At 37.5% G+C, this 19152-nt stretch overlaps 1 protein-coding gene across 4 annotated transcripts in view; it reads right to left on the reverse strand.

Annotated features, from left to right (window-relative positions):
• Dtd2 (D-aminoacyl-tRNA deacylase 2) overlaps positions 1-18838 on the reverse strand; it is a 29757-nt gene extending 10919 nt beyond the window's left edge. For 3 of the 4 annotated variants that reach the window (XR_011372761.1, XR_011372764.1, XM_070026430.1), the window contains exons 1-3: positions 18678-18838; positions 14854-14923; positions 8883-9153 (exon numbers count right to left, since the gene is read on the reverse strand). Coding sequence is in view for 2 of the 4 variants with exons in the window: in XM_070026430.1 (XP_069882531.1) it covers positions 8883-9153; positions 14854-14923; positions 18678-18788 (452 nt within the window). In the remaining 2 variants the exon portion in view is untranslated. Of the gene's footprint in view, positions 1-7860; positions 9154-14853; positions 14924-18677 lie in introns of those variants that run through there. The other variant, XM_070026423.1, reaches the window with a different exon arrangement.
• Between the last annotated feature and the right edge of the window lie 314 nt (positions 18839-19152).

Genomic DNA, 19152 nt, shown 5'->3' on the forward strand with positions numbered 1-19152 from the left:
CGAGGAGTCATTTTTCTCTTGGACTGTCATGAGACTGTGTTTTAAACATGGAAAGGCACACTAAGTATACAAACTTTCCCATTAAGAACTGAAGTGCTTTTGTGAATTGTAGCAGGCTTAAGAACCTGGGCTTAAGAGAGGAAAACTTAATCTACAAGGTCAAAAATAGGGGAGAGAATTTAAAACCCTGACAAACAAGATAATCCTGTTTCTGGAATAAGAGATGGGTATATAGGTAATAAAATGAGCAAAGAAAGATGGTTGTAGGATCTAGGTGATAGGTACAAGGTGATAGGTATATGGGTGTTGACTCTACTATAAACTTTCTGTAAGCTTGAACTCATTTTTCCAATTGTTAAAACTCCAGGACCCTAGTGCTTTCATTTATTTCTATTTTGAATCAGCTGGATTTACCTATATAATTCCTTTTTCTTTTGTGTAAATTTTCTCCTTCTCATGTTTCTCCCAGTTTGGTTGGATCCTCTATTATTTTCTACATTGTGTCTCTCACAGACTGTAATTATCACAACTGTGCTAAGATGACAATTTTCCTCTTTGCCTTCCTTCCTTCCTTCCTTCTTTCCTTCCTTCCTTCCTTCCTTCCTTCCTTCCTTCCTTCCTTCCTTCCTTCCTTCTCTTCTCTTCTCTTCTTCCTTCCTTTCCTCTTTTTGTGCCAATCCCGGAGCTTGGGCTTGAACTCAGGGCCTGGGCGCTGCCCTGTGGCTGAAAGCTAGCACTCTACCATTGGAGCCATAGTGTTACTTTCTGCTTTTTGGTGGTTAGTTGGAGGTAAGAGTCTAACAGTCCTAACTGCCCAGGCTGACTTCAAATCATAATCCTCAAATTTCAGCCTCCAGAGTAGCTAGAAATACAGATGTGAGCCACTGGTGCTCTGGTGTGTCCTGCATTTTTTTTAACTTAGGAATTTACAACCCTAACCCTAAGTGTCATTTCCCTCTGCTGCTCTTCTACACCTCACAGCATTGTCCAGACAGCCTACTACTAGTGCATTTCGGTGTCTAATATATTCCCTACTAAATTCATTGGGGTCAGGGTCATATCCTAAATTATTTCAGACTCCTAGCCCTGCTGCTGACCTACAGATCCTATATATTACAACTTTTAAGTGCAAAGTAACGATACTTAAGCAAATGTTAGAACAGAACACTTTCAACATGTGAGTTCAAAAGAAGTATAGATCCAGGAAGAGATACATACAACTGTAATCTCAGCATTTGGGAGACTGAGGCCGGAAGATACTAGATCATGGCCAGCCTGGGCTACATGGGAAAAACCCTGTCCCCAAACAAAAAAACAAAAACAAAAATAATCAGGAAAAAAATAACGTAGGCACCAAACTAAACTTTAAAAATAGCCACATTTCTGGTGCCAGTAGCTCACACCTGTAATCCTAGCTAGTCAGAAGGCTGAGATTGAAAGGATCAATGTTCAAAACCAGCCATGGCAGAAAAGTCTATAATACTCCATCTCCAAATAATCAGCAAAAGTTTAGTTGGAGGCTTGGCTCAAATGGTAGAGGATCTAAGAAGCAAACAAACAAGCTGAGCAAACAAGTGGCCTCCAGTTCAAATCTCATTATTGGCCAATCATTAAAATAAAATCACATCTAGCTGGGTGCTGGTGTCTCACATCTGTAATCCTAACTACTCAGGAGGTTGAGATCTAAGGATTGTGGTTCCAAGCCAGACTGGGAAGAAAAGTCCTTAAGACTCTTATTTCCAATAAACTACTCAGAAAGAGCTGGAAAAGGTACTGTGGCTCAACTGGTAGAGCTTTGAACCTGAGAAGCTCAGGGACAGTGCGAAGGCCTTGAGATGGGCCAAAAAAAAAAAAAAAAAAAAAAGAAAAGAAAGAAAGAAAGAAAGAAAAAAGAAAAAGAAAAGAATAAAAATCATATCTGTTCATGAAGAGACCTAATCATAGGACTACAAAATAAAATTTGAAATGCTAGAAATAGTGCTTTAGTCTAACTACAGTACTACAAAGCTTAAGTAAACAATAACTCAAAAAACAAAAAAAAATCTAACACCAACAAAAAACCAGTATCTCAAAAGTTGAAGCCAAGATATGTTTTTTTTTGCTACTATTGTCAGATATTTCCTAAAAAACTTCATAGAAGTCCCCTAAGAAAAAGTTCATAATTACTTTCCCAACACTAAATGCTACAACAGTAGATTGTATTTTGTGATTATATATAAGGGACTTAAAAAAACTTCACAAAAGTCCCTTAAGAAAAAAGTTCATAATTACTTTCCCAACACTAAATATTACAGTAGTAGCTTTTCATATTTTATGATCAAACATAAGGGGTTTAATAAAGCTTGTTGCATCAAATATTCATATTTATAAGCAAAATAAATTAATACATTTTTGTTTTGCAGAAAAATGATGGAACTGGAGATCATTATGTCAAGCAAAATAAGCCAAACTTGTAATGACAAATACTGTATCTTTTGTCATCTTCAGGATATAGTCTGATTTTTTTTTTAAGGATATGAAAATAAAAAGGGTGTTATTTGTTATTTGGGAAGAAGAAAATTGGGGGAGGGAGACAGCAAGAAAGGGTTAGGGGTATTGAATATGATAAAAATAATCACATAAATGTATGAAAATGTCACAACAAAACCCATTATTTTGTATGGCTAATGTATAGTTACTGCACACTAAAAGGTTTTTTTTTTTTTTTTTTGGGTCCAGTCATGAGGCCTGAACTCTGGGCCTGGGCGCTGTCCCTCAGCTCTTCAGCTCAAGGCTAGCGCTCTACCACTTGAGTCACAGCACCACTTCCGGCTTCTTTTTTGCTTATGCAGTGCTGAGGAATCGAACCCAGGGCATCATGCATGCAAGGCAAGCGCTCAACCGCTGAGCCACCTTCCCAGCCTCACTAAAAGTTTTTAAAAGACATTTTTGTTTCACAAGTTACAATGAAATCTCCCTTTTACAACTAACATATACTAATAAAAAATCTTTTTAGGCTAGACCTGGGTGGCTCACGCTTACAATCCTGGCTAAATCAGGAGGCTGAGATCTGAGGATCACTGTTTGAAGACATTATGGGTAGGAAAGTTCATGAGACCACCAAAAAAGTTGGAAACAGAGCTGTAGCTAAAGTGGCAGAGTGCCAGCCTTGAATGAAAAAGCTCAGGGACAATATGCAGGTGCTGAGTTTAAGCACCTCACTATCAACAAACAAACAAACAAAAACTCCACCCCCCCCAAAGAAAGCAACAACCCATTTTTAAGTAATTTTTTTTTTGTTTATACTAGCTGGATGCCAGTGGCTTTGCTCATAATCCAAGCTGCTTGGGGGGTAAGATTTGAGGATCTTGGTTTTGAAGTCTGAGAGATGCTTTTCTCCAATTGACTAGCAAAAGGCCAGAAGCATCACTCAGGTAGTAGAGTGCCAGTTGTGAGCAAAAATAACCCCCCAAACAGAAAAAAAAAAAAACCACAGGGAAAGTGCAAGGCCCTAAATTCAAGCTCCATGAGTGGCTCTACATCAAAAATTACACTGCATTGTGTATGTCCACTAATATTCTGTTGTTCTACATAATTATTTATACACTTGCAGTCAAGATACAGAAATATTAAAAAATTAAAAGAGTACACATCTCACAAGGCACAATGTAAGTACCAAGACTGGTAAATGTGAATGAAGGTAAAAGGAGGAGAACCCACTGGGAGTCTGAGATTCCAATTGAACTGGACACTGAATGATGATGGATTTAGAAGGCAACAGAGGTAAGGGTATGACCTAAGGAAAACATGCTTAGTGAGATACAGGAGGAGTTCTCCAGATAGGAGTCAGAGACAAGGTTAGAAAAATGAGCTGATAGGTGTGTGGTGTGGTTGAAGTGGTAGAGCATCACCAGCCTTGAGTGGAAGAAGTCAAGCAAGAACTTGAAAACTTTAGTTCAAGGCCAAGTACTGGCATAAAAAATAAAGCTGAGCCAGGTTATAGAACTTTTGATAGTTGTTTTAGATGCTGGCTTTGTTCTGAGTAACAGTGGTTCTGGTACACCATTATACACAAGAAACACTTTGGTAGGGAGAGTGGTGATCTGGCAGAGTTTATTCCTAAGATTGTGATTTAGAATGTTTGAGATGGTCTCAGAAAACTACATTTTTAACAGGCTCTTCTAGTGATTCTGGTGTCAGTTATTCAATGACATTTTGAGACACTGATTTAGGGCAAAGAAATGAAGAATCCTTACTGCTAACTATAGCAAATATCCCTATTCCCTATAAATTCTGAAAACACTTGACTCCTAGGCTCATAGATCCCTCCTGTTTAGTCCGTTAGCCAGTTTTTCTTCAGTATTTGGCACTGACTTTGTCACTATTTATATCTTGAAACATGAGTATATCACTTAACAAGATACTTTTGTGTTTCTTGTCTTTCTGGTATCTTTAGTCTCCTCTGGCCTCTTTTACTTTGCCCTTTTCTCTATACATTATCTCAAGATTCTAACTTTGCTGCTTTACAGTTCCGTGACTGCATTGGGAGCCTTGATGTCAACCTCAGATGTTTGGACTTTGTCCGAAGATAAGAGAGGTTTCAAAAAGCTTATAAGCAGTGGAATACCATAGAAAAAGACTTGTTCTGGGAACTTTGCCTTGGAGATAAGTCTGAAGAAAAGGATTAGAGATAGAAGAAATCGAAATAACAAAGTTACAAACATTTAGTCATCTCCAAAGTGTGGCTTCAGAATGAAAACCTTACTTTTTCTAGTTGCTCTCCCTTTCAGAAACTAATCTTATATCACAAATAGGTGAGATACTTTTAAAATATAGCAGTTTCGGGGCTGGGAAGGTGGCTCAGTGGTAGAGCCCTTGCCTTGCATGCCTGAGGCTCTGGGTTCGATTCCTCAGTACCATATAAGCAAAAAGAAAAAAAGCCGGGTGTGGCACTGTGGCTCAAGTGGTAGAGCTCTAGCCTTGAGCTGAAGAGCTGAGGGACAGTGCCCAGGCCCAGAGATCAGGCCCCATAACTGGACCACCCCCTCAGAAAAAATTATAGCAGTTTCATTATCATGTTTTTGGTTACATAAGTTTAGCTGTAGTATATAAGGTCCTCTGTAATGTTCTTTTTAAAAAATATTGTTATGTTTGTTAAGTAGTTGTATACAGGAGTTGCCATTCAATGCAATGTTAATCAGATAAAAATATGACATGAAATTGTTCCCTTATAATACCAATGTGAGTTCTTATTCTCCAAAACAAGTGGTACAGAAGTCTATAGTATGTGCACTTCATATTTGGTCACTTTAATTCTTTGACTGTGGAGACAACATATCATTTATACAGATATTATTCATAAGTGACATGCCTTCTTTCATATCTTTTTTTTTTTTTGTTGTTGGTCATGGGGCTTGAACTCTGGGCCTGGGCGCTGTCCCTCAGCTCTTGAGCTCAAGGTGAGCGCTCTACCACTTGAGCTACAGCGCCACTTCCCTTCTTTCATATCTTGAACTAATGAAGAAATAGTAAAAGTGTGCTTAACTTTATCCTATATATGGATTCAAGATATTAGTTATGTGTCTTATATACAGTGCTTTCTATAATTGGATCCAGGTTTCTAAATTGCCAGATTAGAAAAATATTTAGGAACCATAATCTATTTGTAATATTCTAAAATCTTAGAAAGATACAGAAGGCACTACATTAGGTACAATCTTACTTGGATGTAATTAAACGAATCAATTTATTGGCTATTCTTTCTGAAGTGTTCTACAGTGAGAGATGCTAAGCTTTTAGCAAAATCAATTTCAACTATTTTCACTATTAAAGTTAAAAGAAATGATTCATCCCTATAGTGTGACTTTGGAGAAATTATTTAAGCACTGTCTGGATTTCTACAATGTTATCTTCATTACTGAATTACTGTCATTTATGAATATCTGTACTAATGATATGTTGTCTCCACAGTCAAAGAATTAAAGTGATCAAATATGAAGTGCACATACTATAGACTTCTGTACCACTTGTTCTGGAGAATAAAAACTCACATTGGTTTTATAAAAATTTCATGTCATATTTTTATCTGATTACCATTGCATTGAATGGCAACTCCTATGTACAACTGTGTACAACCTCAACTATATTGAAGTTTTGAGCACCTGGGGCCAGAAGAGCTATGTAGGGTGAAGATATTTTCCTATGCACTATTTCTTTTACCTTCTTCTTCTTGTTGTAGCCTCCCTGCAATGGATGCAAAGTTTTCCATAATTTTCTGCTTAATAGCCTCATGCACTCAAAATTGCTATTCACCCTAAATATCTCATGGAACTTTTAAAAGAACTGCTTGAACTATAAAATAGCAATCAAGGTCTGTGAGTCAGCATATTACATAAACATAAAATCAAAATAACTTAAAACATATAATATAATCTTTCTGAAAGGCATATACACCTTCTTGGAGAAGCTTGGAGAAATTGAAGTTTGTGAATTTATGAATAGTTCATTACTTTTCAAGAAGTATATTGTGAATCAATAAAACAGAAGTTAAGGACAATAAGCTTATTACCAATGCAGTTATTGATTCTCAAGTTCTAAAATAGAATAGCACAGGAAAAGAACAGATAAAATAAGGTTTTGTGTGTGTGATAATAAAAGAACTAAAAAAACTATTAGCTATTTAAGATGTTGATTTAATTTCTTCATCTTTTTGGTAACTGAAAATATTATTTACTTTTCGCTTTATTTAAACATGCTTTAAAATTGTCAGAGGGGTATTGTTGGTCTTTTTGTTCATTGGCTAGTGCTCCACCAACTAAGCCATACTGCCAACCCTGCTTTTTAAAATTGACTCTTTTCTGTTTTCAATTTCTTATATATGTTCCTCTCTTCCTTTTACAAAGTTTATGTTGATAGCTGTCTTACATTCTTATTTTAGTCAGCTCTGGCTACCATAACAAAGTATCAAACAGTATCTTCCCACAGCTCCAGAGGCTAAAAATTCAAACTACCAAGGTGTTAGTATGGTCAGTTTCTAGTGAGTCTTTTTGGCTTGTAAATGGCCACCTCATTCTATGAAAGGAGACAGCTAACTAGCTCTTACTATTTCCTCTTTAAAAGGCCTTACCCATCCAGACTTCATCTTTAATCACCTCCCCTCAAAACCTTATCTCCAAATACAAAAACACTGGAGTTTAAGGCTTCAATATATGAATGAGGGAGGAGACATACACAAACACAAACATTCAGCACATTTAGTTAACAGAGAAACTGACAAATCATCAAGCCATATAAATCTGATTAAAACCCCCTGATACAAACTAGTTAGAAACAAACTATTCCAGTAAAAATTTTCCCTTTTTTTTTTCCTTTTTTTTTTTTTTTTTTTTTTTTTCAGTCGTGGGACTTGAACTCTGGGCCTGGGCGCTGTCCCTCAGCTCTTTAGCTCAAGGCTAGCGCTCTACCACTATTCTAAATATTCTAACCATTTCTGATTTTCTGGTGGTTTATTGGAGATAAGAGTCTCATGGATAAGAGACTGTCCCGGCTGGCTTTGAACCACAATCCTCAGATCTCAGCCTCCTGAGTAGCTAGGATTACAGGTGTGAGTCACCGGGGGCAGTCTTCCTTTGCTTTCTTTCTTTCTTTCTTTTTTTTTTTTTAATAGCAGTCTTAATTCAACAGGAAAGAAACTGAATGTTAAAGGAATGTAGTGCTGTAAATTAAGAAAAATTATATGTACTAAAAAAAAGAAACTGAGACATACATGGTTTTGACAAAAACTGAGAAACAGAATAGTAATGTACTTTGGGGGGCATGTATAATAATAAAAACAACTTTAAACTTTTATTCTTTTTTTACTTAAAAATTTTAATTGACATAATTATACATATTTACAAGGTACTAAAGATTCTGAAGAGTAATCTAAAGCATTTGGATGTCCTTGGAAAGTAATGTAATATACACTAACATTCCTATATTACATTTATTTATTTTTTTTTATTTTTGGGGTCCGGTCGTGGGGCCTAAACTCTGGGCTTGGGTGCTGTCCCTCAGCTCTTCAGCTCAAGACTAGTGCTCTACCACTTGAGCCACAGCACCACTTCTGGCTTTTTTCTTATGTGGTGCTGAGGAATCGAACCCAGGGCCTCAGGCATTCACAGCAAGCGCTCTACCACTGAGCCAACTTCCCAGCCTCCTATATTACATTTTTATAGATATTAAAAACAATAGTAAAAGACCTGCTTTTATTCAAATTACAGAAAACTGGTCTGGGAATATAGCACAGTGATAAAGTGCTTGTCTAGTCAAGGTCTAATCCCTAGCACTATCAAAAAATAAAAATAAATGATATAAAATTAAGAACAAAGAAAAAAGTAAAACTGGAATAGTAATATAAAATAGATGAAGTTATAGTTGTTTTGTGCTGGGTCTTACCTCATTTTAATACAAATAATTATTTTTATTACTACATAAACTTGGTGGCATAACATGTATTTTTACTGACTGTACAAATTTATTCATTACAAAATATGTTAAATGCATATATAATATATAATCTTTTAAATCTGGTCAAGAAGATTTTCTTAATGACTATGAGGTAAATATATGACATTTTTCAAATTTTTTAGTGGAAGGGTGGAGCATTGTAGAACAAAAGGTGACAGATTCAGAGTTATGTGACCAGGCAAGGTCATCTGATTATCAAGTTACAGTTATTTATAGGATCCAGGATTTTCTTGCCTGAATGTGCTGCAGATGAATGTATTCAAGATGAAGAAGTAGAAAATCTAACTAGAGTTCAGCTCTTTTAATACATAAACAGCTGTGGAAACTAACCTTTAATTTTTCAAAATTCAATCAGATGTGTGTATGGTCCATTGGTATCAAGCTTTAGTACTTGCCTGTTCCCGTAAGTGCCATGTTTTACTACAACCCCAGCTTCAGCACACTTGATGTTTGCAGCTAATTCTTTTTCACATAGAGTCACAAAGTGGGAATAAAGTTCTAACCCTTCTTCTTTTCCACAGTTAGAGTGATACTGCATATTTCTTCCTTTTACTCTGCCTCCAAGGGTGGCTTGAGGAATGATAAGAACATCACCAGGTAGATCCAATATAGAGACGTGCTTGCCATTTTCTGTCTCACTTAATTTCACATTTAACAATGTATTAACTGGATAGAGAACAAAAGGTAAAACATTTTGAAATAAAAAGCAAACCTGAAGAAAACCTTTTAAATTAGTTGGCAAATCCCACATTTAAAACCCAGTTTGTTAGCTCTTATTCCTATCCTCTTTGTGATTCAAAATTCAGCTTCACGAAGTAGTCCAACCACGAAAAAGAAAAAGACTTTATACAGAAAAGATTATAACAGGTTTTTGGGGTGGGGAGGGTCAGGGGTCAGTTATGGGGTTTTAACTCTGGGCCTGGCACTGTCCCTGAGCTCTTCAGCTCAAGGTGAGAGCTCTACCCCTTAAGCCACAGTGCCACTTCCAGTTTTCTGGTGGTTAATTGGAGATAAGAGTCTCACAGACTTTCCTGCCTGGGCTGGCTTGGAACTGTGATCCTCATATCTCATTCTCCTGAGTAGCTAGGATTACAGGCATGAGCCACTGGTGCCCGGTCATAACAGTTTTAATCTACAGAATTAACTTTATCATGGAACCTCAATAAGTTTGCCTCAGGAGAACACATGAGAAGATTTTCCCTCTCTGTTTCCTGTATTTTATAAGTAAATTCCACTAGAAAATACCATGATAAATCCTTCTCAAACCAAACTATTCTCTAACAACGACTATCAGAAGGGCACTTATTATTTTAAAATAGTTACCTACAGTTTTGAGCTGTGACAAAGTTTTCAGGTTTAATTTCATTACATACCAGCTCCTTTTGCTGTTTCATAACCTTAAATGTACTATTGATATGGACTAATCATTTTACAAATATATTCTAAGGCAGAAGTACAAAGACAAAATACAATGTTAAAAATGAAGAAGTAGAGATACAAAGCTATTAACACTATCTTCTTAAACATACAAGGAAACAGGGTGCTATTTTCATAGCATTTATGAGACTATTGCTAACAAGTGTCAAAACACAATAAATATCTAGTGTTAGTAATCTACCTAAATTTAGAAAACTTTTATAACTCAACATTAAGCATTTTCAAGATAATAACAAAAGAAGTGTCTATTAGAAACAAATATACCATTTAGGGAGATAGTAATAATGGTATAAATGAATTGTGCTTGCAAAGAACAGTACTGAGAAAACAGTAAAATGGCTTTTTTTTTTAAGCCAGTCCTGAAGCTTGAACTTAGGGCCAGGGTTCTGTCCCTGAGCTTCTTTTGCTCAAGGCTAGCACCCAACCACTTCAGCCACAGCACCACTTCTGGCCTTTTCTGTTTATGTGGTACTGAGGAATCAAACCCTGGGCTTCATCCTAGGCAAGCACTCTACCACTAAGCCATATTCTTAGCCCCAAAATGGTAAAATGGTAAAAGAAACTTTATAAACCTCTGACCTCTATTCTTAAACTAGAGAAAAGCATGCTTTTGTGGCAGGTAGCTAATGGTTTGAATTAATAGAGGATCCATAGTAAGAATTTATTATATCCTTATAGTAAGGATATTAGGAAGGATTTGGTTTGGCTATCCCTCACTTTAAAATCACGTAATTAACTAGTTAAAAACCTCCCAAAGTAAACACTCAAATTAATTCTTAAGCTATGCCTTATGCACTATCAATTTTCACTTAACATATATTTAAATATTTCTATAATTTCTAAATTACAACTAGGGCTTTCTTATATAGCCAGTAGTCCTTAGTGGTTGCTTCTATGGAAAACTGAGTCCCCAGAGCACTTCATTCCAAGCCTCAGGCTAGTAAGAGACTAAGCCCGCAATTTTGCATTAACACAGGGGAGGTAGTATAAGTGCTTTACACACTTCCCTCTACTGGCCACATCTGGGAACTCAATACTGATATAAACATCAGTAGGTAAAAATAGATACAAAACAAATACAAGTAGAAATAAAATGAGACAATGAATTAATGGCATACTGGAAATTCAGACCTCCTAATGTAGGTAATCAACCAAATAAATTCAAAGACATTGAGTAGAAGGTAAGCTTTCACAGATCCCTGGACCATAGCCCAATTATACTGAAGATGAATTGAGAAAGACTTTCTAATTTCTACATTAGCTATGTATTTTAGACTTACTTTCCCAAGGGTTATAAAATTTGATTGGAAAGACTGGGGGAGGGGAGTCTAAGAGAATCCCATCACATTGGAGGAAAGTACAACTCTATCAATAATAGATTTGTTTATTTATTTAATTGTCTGTCCTGGGGCTTGAACGCAGGGCCTGGGAACAGATCCTTAGATCTCAGCTTCCTGGGTAGCTAGGATTACAGGCATAAGTCACTGGATCCCAACTACACATTTATTTGGTTGTAACTCAAACCAGCAGTCAGATTCTTCAAAAGCATATGGTACTTTAATGAGAATCATACCGTTTTTTGTGTTAGATTCTGCACTTGAAGAATTAAGGAAGACCTCCTCAGTTTTTTTTTTTTTGTTGTTGTTGTTGTTTTTCATTGGTCGTGGGGCCTGAAGTCTGGGCCTGGGCGCTGTCCTCAGCTATTCAGCTCAAGATTAGCAATCTACCACTACTTCAGGCTTTTTCTGCTTATGTGGTGCTGAGGAATCGAACCCAGATCCTCATGCATGCAGGGCAAGCAATCTACCACTGAGCCACCTTCTCAGCCCATTTTTTTTTAATTCACCATAATCTTACACATCTATTTGAAGTGAATTCACTAAGACATATATAGAAGTATAGAGCATTTTGTCTGTGTAAAATAAAATGCTGCTTGAATTTGTTGGGTTTATTTTATGATTAAAGTTTATTTAAGATTCTGATTCAGGAAGTGGCTTAAGTGGTAGAGCACTCTACTTGAGCTGAAGAGCTGAGGGATAGTGCCCAGGCCCAGAGTTCAAGCCCCACCACAAAAAAAAAAAAAAGAGAAAGAAACATACTCCCTACCTTGCTGGTAGCTGGTGGTTCATGCCTGTAATCCTACTCAGGAGGCTGAGATCTGAGGATCACAGTTCAAAGCCAGCCCAGGCAGGAAAGTCCATGAGACTCTTACTTCCAATAAACTTCCAGAAAACTGGAAGTGACGCTGTGGCAAGCATTACCACTGAGCCACCTTCTCAGCCCGTTTTTTTTTTTTTTTTTAAATTCACCATAATCTTACACATCTATTTGAAGTGAACTCACAAAGACATATATAGAAGTACAGAGAATTTTGTCTGTGTAAAATAAAATGCTGCTTGAATTTGTTGGGCTTATTTTATAATTAAGGTTCATTTAAGATTTTGATTCAGGAAGTGGTGCTGTGGCTAAAGTGGTAGAGCGCTTGCCTTGAGCTGAAGAGCTGAGGGACAGTGCCCAGGCCCAGATTTCAAGCCCCACGACTGACCAAAAAAAAAAAAAGAAAAAAAGATTCTGATTCAACCTTAGAAAGGCAATCTTAACTAAGTATGAGAAGAATTTTTTCCCGTTTTTGGAGAATCTTACTATATTTTTATGGCCAATGAAGACTTAAATCAGGGTAAAATATCAACTTAGGAAAATGGACAGGCCTTTAATACCTCAACATTAGGATTTCACAAATTATTCTCTATAATGGAAGTCCTCATTTAATTTTCTTCTTAACCTCTCAAACATTCCTTATTGTGTTCTGGGTTCAAATTTCAAACTACTACACATACTGCTTTTCTATCATCTTCTATCATAGTCTCTTGAATGTAATTTTCATAGTTGTCAAATATGCTTGTTATATTAGTACAAAAAAGGTATTCAGAAAATTATTTGTTCTTGAGTTTATTTGATCTCTTCTAGTGACCTTCAGGTCATTAGCTTCAACTACCCAATGTTTATATTTACATATATCCATTATTTGTATTTTTAAAATTTTGAGACGGGTCTTACTATGTTGATTAGGATGGCTTTGAACTCTGGAATGAGAGAATACTCTTCTTTCAGCCTCTAGAATAGCTGGTACTAATTTTTTTGGGGGGGAGGGGGGTCCAGTCGTGGGGCCTGAACTCTGGGCCTGGGCGCTGTCCCTCAGCTCTTCAGCTCAAGGCTAGAGCTCTACCACTTGAGCCACAGCGCCACTTCCGGCTTTTTTTTTCTGCTTATGTGGTGCTGAGGAATTGAACCCAGGGCCTCAAGCATGCAAGGCAAGTGCTCTACCACTGAGCCACCTTCCCAGCCCAGCTGGTACTAATTTGTATTTCTTTTTCCTTTTTCTTTTTGATGGTCTTAGGGCTTAAACTTGGTCCCTGAGCTTCTTTTGTTCAAGGCTAGCCCTCTACTAGTTGAGCCACAGTGCCACTTCTAGCTCTTTTGGTAATTTATTAGAGTTCACCTTCTTTCTTTCCTTCCTTCCTTCCTTCCTTCCTTCCTTCCTCCCTTCCTTCCTCCCTTCCTTCCTTCTTTCCTTCTTTCCTTCCTTTTCTCTCTCTCTTTCCTTTTTTTCTTTTGCTGGTCCTGGGGGCCTGGGCACTGTCCCTGAGCTTCTTTTGTTCAAGGCTAGTGTTCTACCACTTGAGCCACAACACTACTTCTGGCTTTTTCTGAGTAGTTTATTGGAGGTAAGAGTTTAACAGACTTTCCTACCTGGACTGGCTTCAAAATGTGATCCTCAGGTCTCAGTCTCTTGAGTAGCTAAGATTACAGGCATGGGCCACCAGCACCTGGCTTTAGTTTGTATTTCTTATTGATTCAACTAATAGGTGCTGTCCTTCATTAATAAGGATATCATAAAATGTCTCCAACATTAGGGATAGCTACATTACTTCAAGATTTTTTTTCTGTACATATTTGGTAAAATCAAAGTTCAGGTGATTGATCTGACATATCTAAATCTATATCATGCAGTGCTATGGATATTTCAGTATACAAACTACAGCCAAATAAATTACTGTCCAGAGATCCTTGAACATTTACTTTTATTTTCAATACAACTAGAGGAAGTATTTCTGAGATAACACTAACTTTGGTTTAAAAACTAGAATTGTATTTGTACATATTCCTTACAAAGACATACATAAATGGCTAATATAAATTCTTCCAAAACAATGATGTAATTTTGACCTGTATAAATTTCACAGGACTCACAACTTATATAGTGTTGTCTACTACCTCTTTTCTCCTATCTAGAGGGTAAGGGAAATATTAGGAAATGAACAAACTGTTTCTCCTTATATAGCCATCAGCAACTTTCTGTAACCTTGGCCTAAACTATCATGTGTATATTTTGTGTGTTTATAAATCAACCAATAAGCTATTATGAAAAGCTGCATATGTTTGAAAAGCATTCTACCATATATGCATATTTTAATTGTAATAGGCAAATAGCTAAAGCCAACAATGTTAAACAGTTAGCTAATAAATAATTTATAGACCAGGACTATTTGTGATTGTATTTCAGTAGTTCAATGTAGAGTACTTGTCTACCATGCAAGTAAATAAGTAAGTAAAAAAGTTTGTGCTCCTTGTACATTGCTATTCTTCCTTAAAAAAATTTTTTTTTCTGTGCCTGGGCTTGAACTCAGGGGTTGGGCACTGTCCCTGAGCCTCTCTGTGCCCAAGGCTAGCATTTTACCACTTGAGCCACAGTCGCTTTTTCTGTTAATGTGGTACTAAGGAATCGAACCCAGGGCTTCATGCTTACTAGGTAAGCAATCTACCACTAAGCCACATTCCCAGTCCCATATATTGCTATTCTTACTTCACTTGTACATTGCTGTTCCTTCTCACTCATTAAAAAAGAAAGAAAAAAAGTCAAACACATACCCATTTTGGAAAGAAGTTCTTTATCAGCTCCCTTGAAGAAGCACACGTAAATCACTAATCCTCTCTGAACCTACAAGAAATCACCACAGAAAATTCTGTTTAGGAAGAAGTCCATAGAGATTAAGAACTGCATGAGTAAAAATTCAATTAAATTTTACAAACACAGAGAATAAAAATAACAGGAGATTTATGATAGCTTTGATTTCTAAATAAATATAAAAAACAAAATCCTTTCAAGTTTTAATCACCATTACTATTTCTTTCAAAAATTGTTATTTATTTGTTTTTATTTATTTTGTGCCAGTCCTGGTGCTTGAACTCAGGGCCTGGTTGCTGTTCCTGAGATTTTTTGCTTAAGGCTAGAGTGCTCTACCACTTGAGTCACAGATCTATTTATGGCTTTTTTAAAAAATTGAGATAAGGGCTGGGAAGGTGGCTCAGTGGTAGAGTGCTTGCCTTGCATGCAGGAGGGCCCTGGGTTCAATTCCTCAGGACCACATAAGCAGAAAAAAAAGCTGCAAGTGGCGCTGTGGCTCAAATGGTAGAGTGCTAGCCTTGAGCTGAAGAGCTGAGGGACAGCGCTCAGGCCCAGAGTTCAGGCCCCACGACTGGCAAAAAAACAAAAAACAAAAAAATTGAAATAAGAGTCTCAAAGACTTTCCTTCCCTGGCTGGCTTCAAACTACTATCCTCAGAACTTAACCTTCTGAGTAACTGGGATTACAAGTGTGAGTCACCAGACCCCAGCAGGTTTTTACTTTTAAACAGTGATGATCACAGTATAATATCATACATTTACTTCTAATAGAAGTTAGTAGAATTTTCAACCAGCTTCCCCTCATCCACCAAATAAGGTTGACAGGATTAGAAACATTTAATGTGCAAGGCCCATTTATTCAGTACTGGCTGAATTCACATTATACTAGATAGGACTGATGAATAAGCAGCAGTCTGACTGATATACTTTGACATCACCACTGTATTCTTCATAGCTTATTTACTTACACATAGTGAAAGAGTTTGATTCTACTTCTATGAGAAATGGATTATTTCTGTTACTGTTATTAATATCATAAATAAACATAATGATTAGGATTAGAAAATTGTATTTATGATAATAAATTCTGCATGACAAGATTGGTTGCTACCAGGAACATAAACTTATTTATTTTACACAGCGACTTGGATATTTCTATTGGCTTTTGTAAGACAGTCTATTAAATGACTTTGATTCTGCTGACTGAGTCATTAAATTCATGAGTGTATATGGAAAACTTGTTGACTCCAGGAGCTATCAAAGACTAAATGAATTAATAATTGTTGTGTTTAAAACATTGCTGGGCTCATGGTAAGTCCTACACATGATTATTAAATGAGTATATAAAATAAATTTAAAGGCAGAAGCACAATTTATCTCAAATATTAACTTCCACAGTATTTAACATGATTTATGCATTACAGGGACTCAATTTATATCTTAATTGCATTAATTCAACTGTCTCATCTTGGCTCCATTATCTATATAGTGTTCTTGATAAATATAACTCTGTACTCACACTTACCTGCAAAAGGAATCATTGTTAAAAAGCGCAATTGTGATTTTGGAATATGCACACCCACAAGAGGCTACCAAGTTTAATTAGACATCTACACTACTACTATGGATAGAATTTTCAATAGGAGGCCAAATCTTCATCATATGTCTTGTCAGAATTAAGTACTTAATTACTCCCAGAAGTAGTTTACACTCACTACATTACTTCCTTTCATTGTCCTCTAGTTTATTCCAATATTATATCTTAAATTGTGCCCTACATATTCTTCTCTTCAAGTCAAAACCACCACTCTCCTTGTACTTTTCTGTTTTTCTTGGCACTACTTAGGTTTGAACTCAGGGCCTTGAGCTTGCTTAGCTGGAGCTCCACCAATTGAGCTATGACTTCATACTTGCTGTTTGCCAGTTATTTTGGAGATGGAGTCTAAGGAACTTTTTCTACTTGGGTTGCCCTCAAACCATGATCCTCCAGATCTTATAGTTAGAATTACAGCTGTGAACCCCCAGCCCTTGTAACTTAATTACAAAACATTTCAAATAAATAGAAAAGTACAGTTCTCATTTTAAAATGCTCATTTCCCAGAAAGAAAAATATTATAGTCTGTGATGGCAAAGTTCTTAATGAACGAAACTCAAATAAGCAAAGTAACTTTCAACAATTAAAGTGCTGTTTTATAAAAAAACAAAGTTAATGGAACAAGGTAAATGATATGTGAGAAAAGAGAATTTACACTTTCTCACCATCTAATTACTTATCTGCTCTTTAATTCAGTCATGTGTGGGAGGGAAGTAAAAACCTTTAAAAACAGCTTCTAGAGTTTATAAACAGAAAATGATAGATTAGAAGGTTGCAATAAAATACTTGTGATTATATGTAAAAAACATGACATGGAAAAGCCTAAAAAAGAAATATGGAAGAACTGTAAATGATTACTAGTTTGAAATTTGTAGTGCCAGAGAGCAACAAATTAGTTTGTTCTACATATTCAGATATACAAAACATGAATGTAAAGGAACAAAGTTTCAAATATGGAAGAAAAATCAAAAGCTCAGAGAAAAATCAAAACAAAGATTAAAAAAGAATTTGAGATAAGGAGAGAGGTGTAAACAGGATTGCTGTTCTCTCCTTCCCAGGGGAGAGTTATGAAGGCAATCCACCATTACCACAAATTATGCACTCAAATCTCCCACTTCTGGGGAAATTACAGGGGTCAGAATAACTGCCTTCATGATCAGGGTATTTTCTCTGTCAGGTAAATATGGAATACAGGAATTTTTAGTGTTCATAAACCATTTCCAAGTTAGCCCAAGTAATTAATAGATTCTGATTTAAGTGTAATTAACCACATGTTCATGGGTAATATTTAAAATGACTATTTATAGTAAAGCTAGGCTCAGAACTTTATTAACTTTAACTTTATTATTATGTGAGAGATTCTCCTACATGAAAGATTCTGAATATGTCCGAACCTTTTAAGATGAACTGACTGCTTTTCCTATGTTTCAACTTACTCTGAAAAATACATCAAGAGACTTTAAAGAAGATTGTATTTGCCGTTGTGGCCTTCTGACTGGTTATCTTAAAAAAAAAGTAAGTATGAAAGTAGAAGTCATATTGAGATGTCTTCAATTCTTTGGAGGAAATGTGTTCCAATAACAACGCACAACTATTATAAAAAAAAAAGTGGTAGTCTTGATTTCTTTGGACCATAAACATAATCTCAGTTGGAAATAAGTCACAATTTCTTTCAGATGCTTGGGCTGGTGATTAACAGCTCAGTGATAAAATGCTTCCTTGCTTAGGCCTGGGGATCTGATCATCGAATGCTGAAAATCGTTTCTGGAAAAGAAACTGTGTCTGGGAGAAATCTCCTTTCTAGGCCGAGCCCAAGTTAAGGTCACCACGAGTAGGGACAGAAATCAAAGCAGATCTCGAACCCTTGGAGCCAACTGAGCCTACCAAGACTGAATCAGTGCCGTGCGGGCCCAGGGCGCCAACCTGTCCGAGGCAAATGAGGCCTAAAGACAGTGCTGCTGCTTTTGTTTGGTTTTCCTCTGCGGGGTTCTGCCTAGCGCGGGGCGGCGCGGGGCAGGATGGGAGGGGCTGCGGGCCGGGATGCAGCTGTCCACCGCGCCAGGCCGGGCGCCGGGCGGGGGAGGCCGGGCGCCGGGCCGGGGGGGACCGGCGGGCTCGGCCAGGGAGGCGCGGGGAGAAAGAATCACACAGACCGTGCGGAAAAGGATAACGAGAGCTGCCCGGCCGCCGTTACCTCCACCCACTGGGCCGTGGCGTCCCCCTCGGCTGGGCAAACTTGCAGTCGGGCGTGCAGACACTGCTGCAGGAGCGCCCGGGCCTGAGGTGTCCGGCCGCCGTCAGCCATGGTCAGCGCCCACTCCGCCGCGCGGGTCCCTCAGGTGCACGCCGCGCAGGCTCCGCCCCCTGCACGGAGGCAGGAAGGGCAAGGGAGGGGCGGGGCGTAGCGGAAGCCGCCCCTACCGCCAGTGGCTCCGCCCCAGGACGACGGATGTGCTGCTTGGCACTCTTGGAGTCCCGGATGTGCCTTCAAAGGCTGTCAATGATAAGGGTAGATGAAACCAATGGGCCAGTCGGCCCAACGCTGAAGAAGGCCGTCAGGGTACGTTTGTGAGCCAAGAGACTTTTGGATGTCTTTCTTCTGTCACCCCCCCCCCCGAAGTTTTAGCAAAGATTTACTTTAGTAAAACAGGATAATTTAGAGAAATAAG

Source organism: Dipodomys merriami, unplaced genomic scaffold (assembly GCF_024711535.1).
Source record: "Dipodomys merriami isolate MVZ:Mamm:240054 unplaced genomic scaffold, mDipMer1.0.p SCAF_1, whole genome shotgun sequence".
Lineage (NCBI taxonomy): Eukaryota > Metazoa > Chordata > Mammalia > Rodentia > Heteromyidae > Dipodomys > Dipodomys merriami.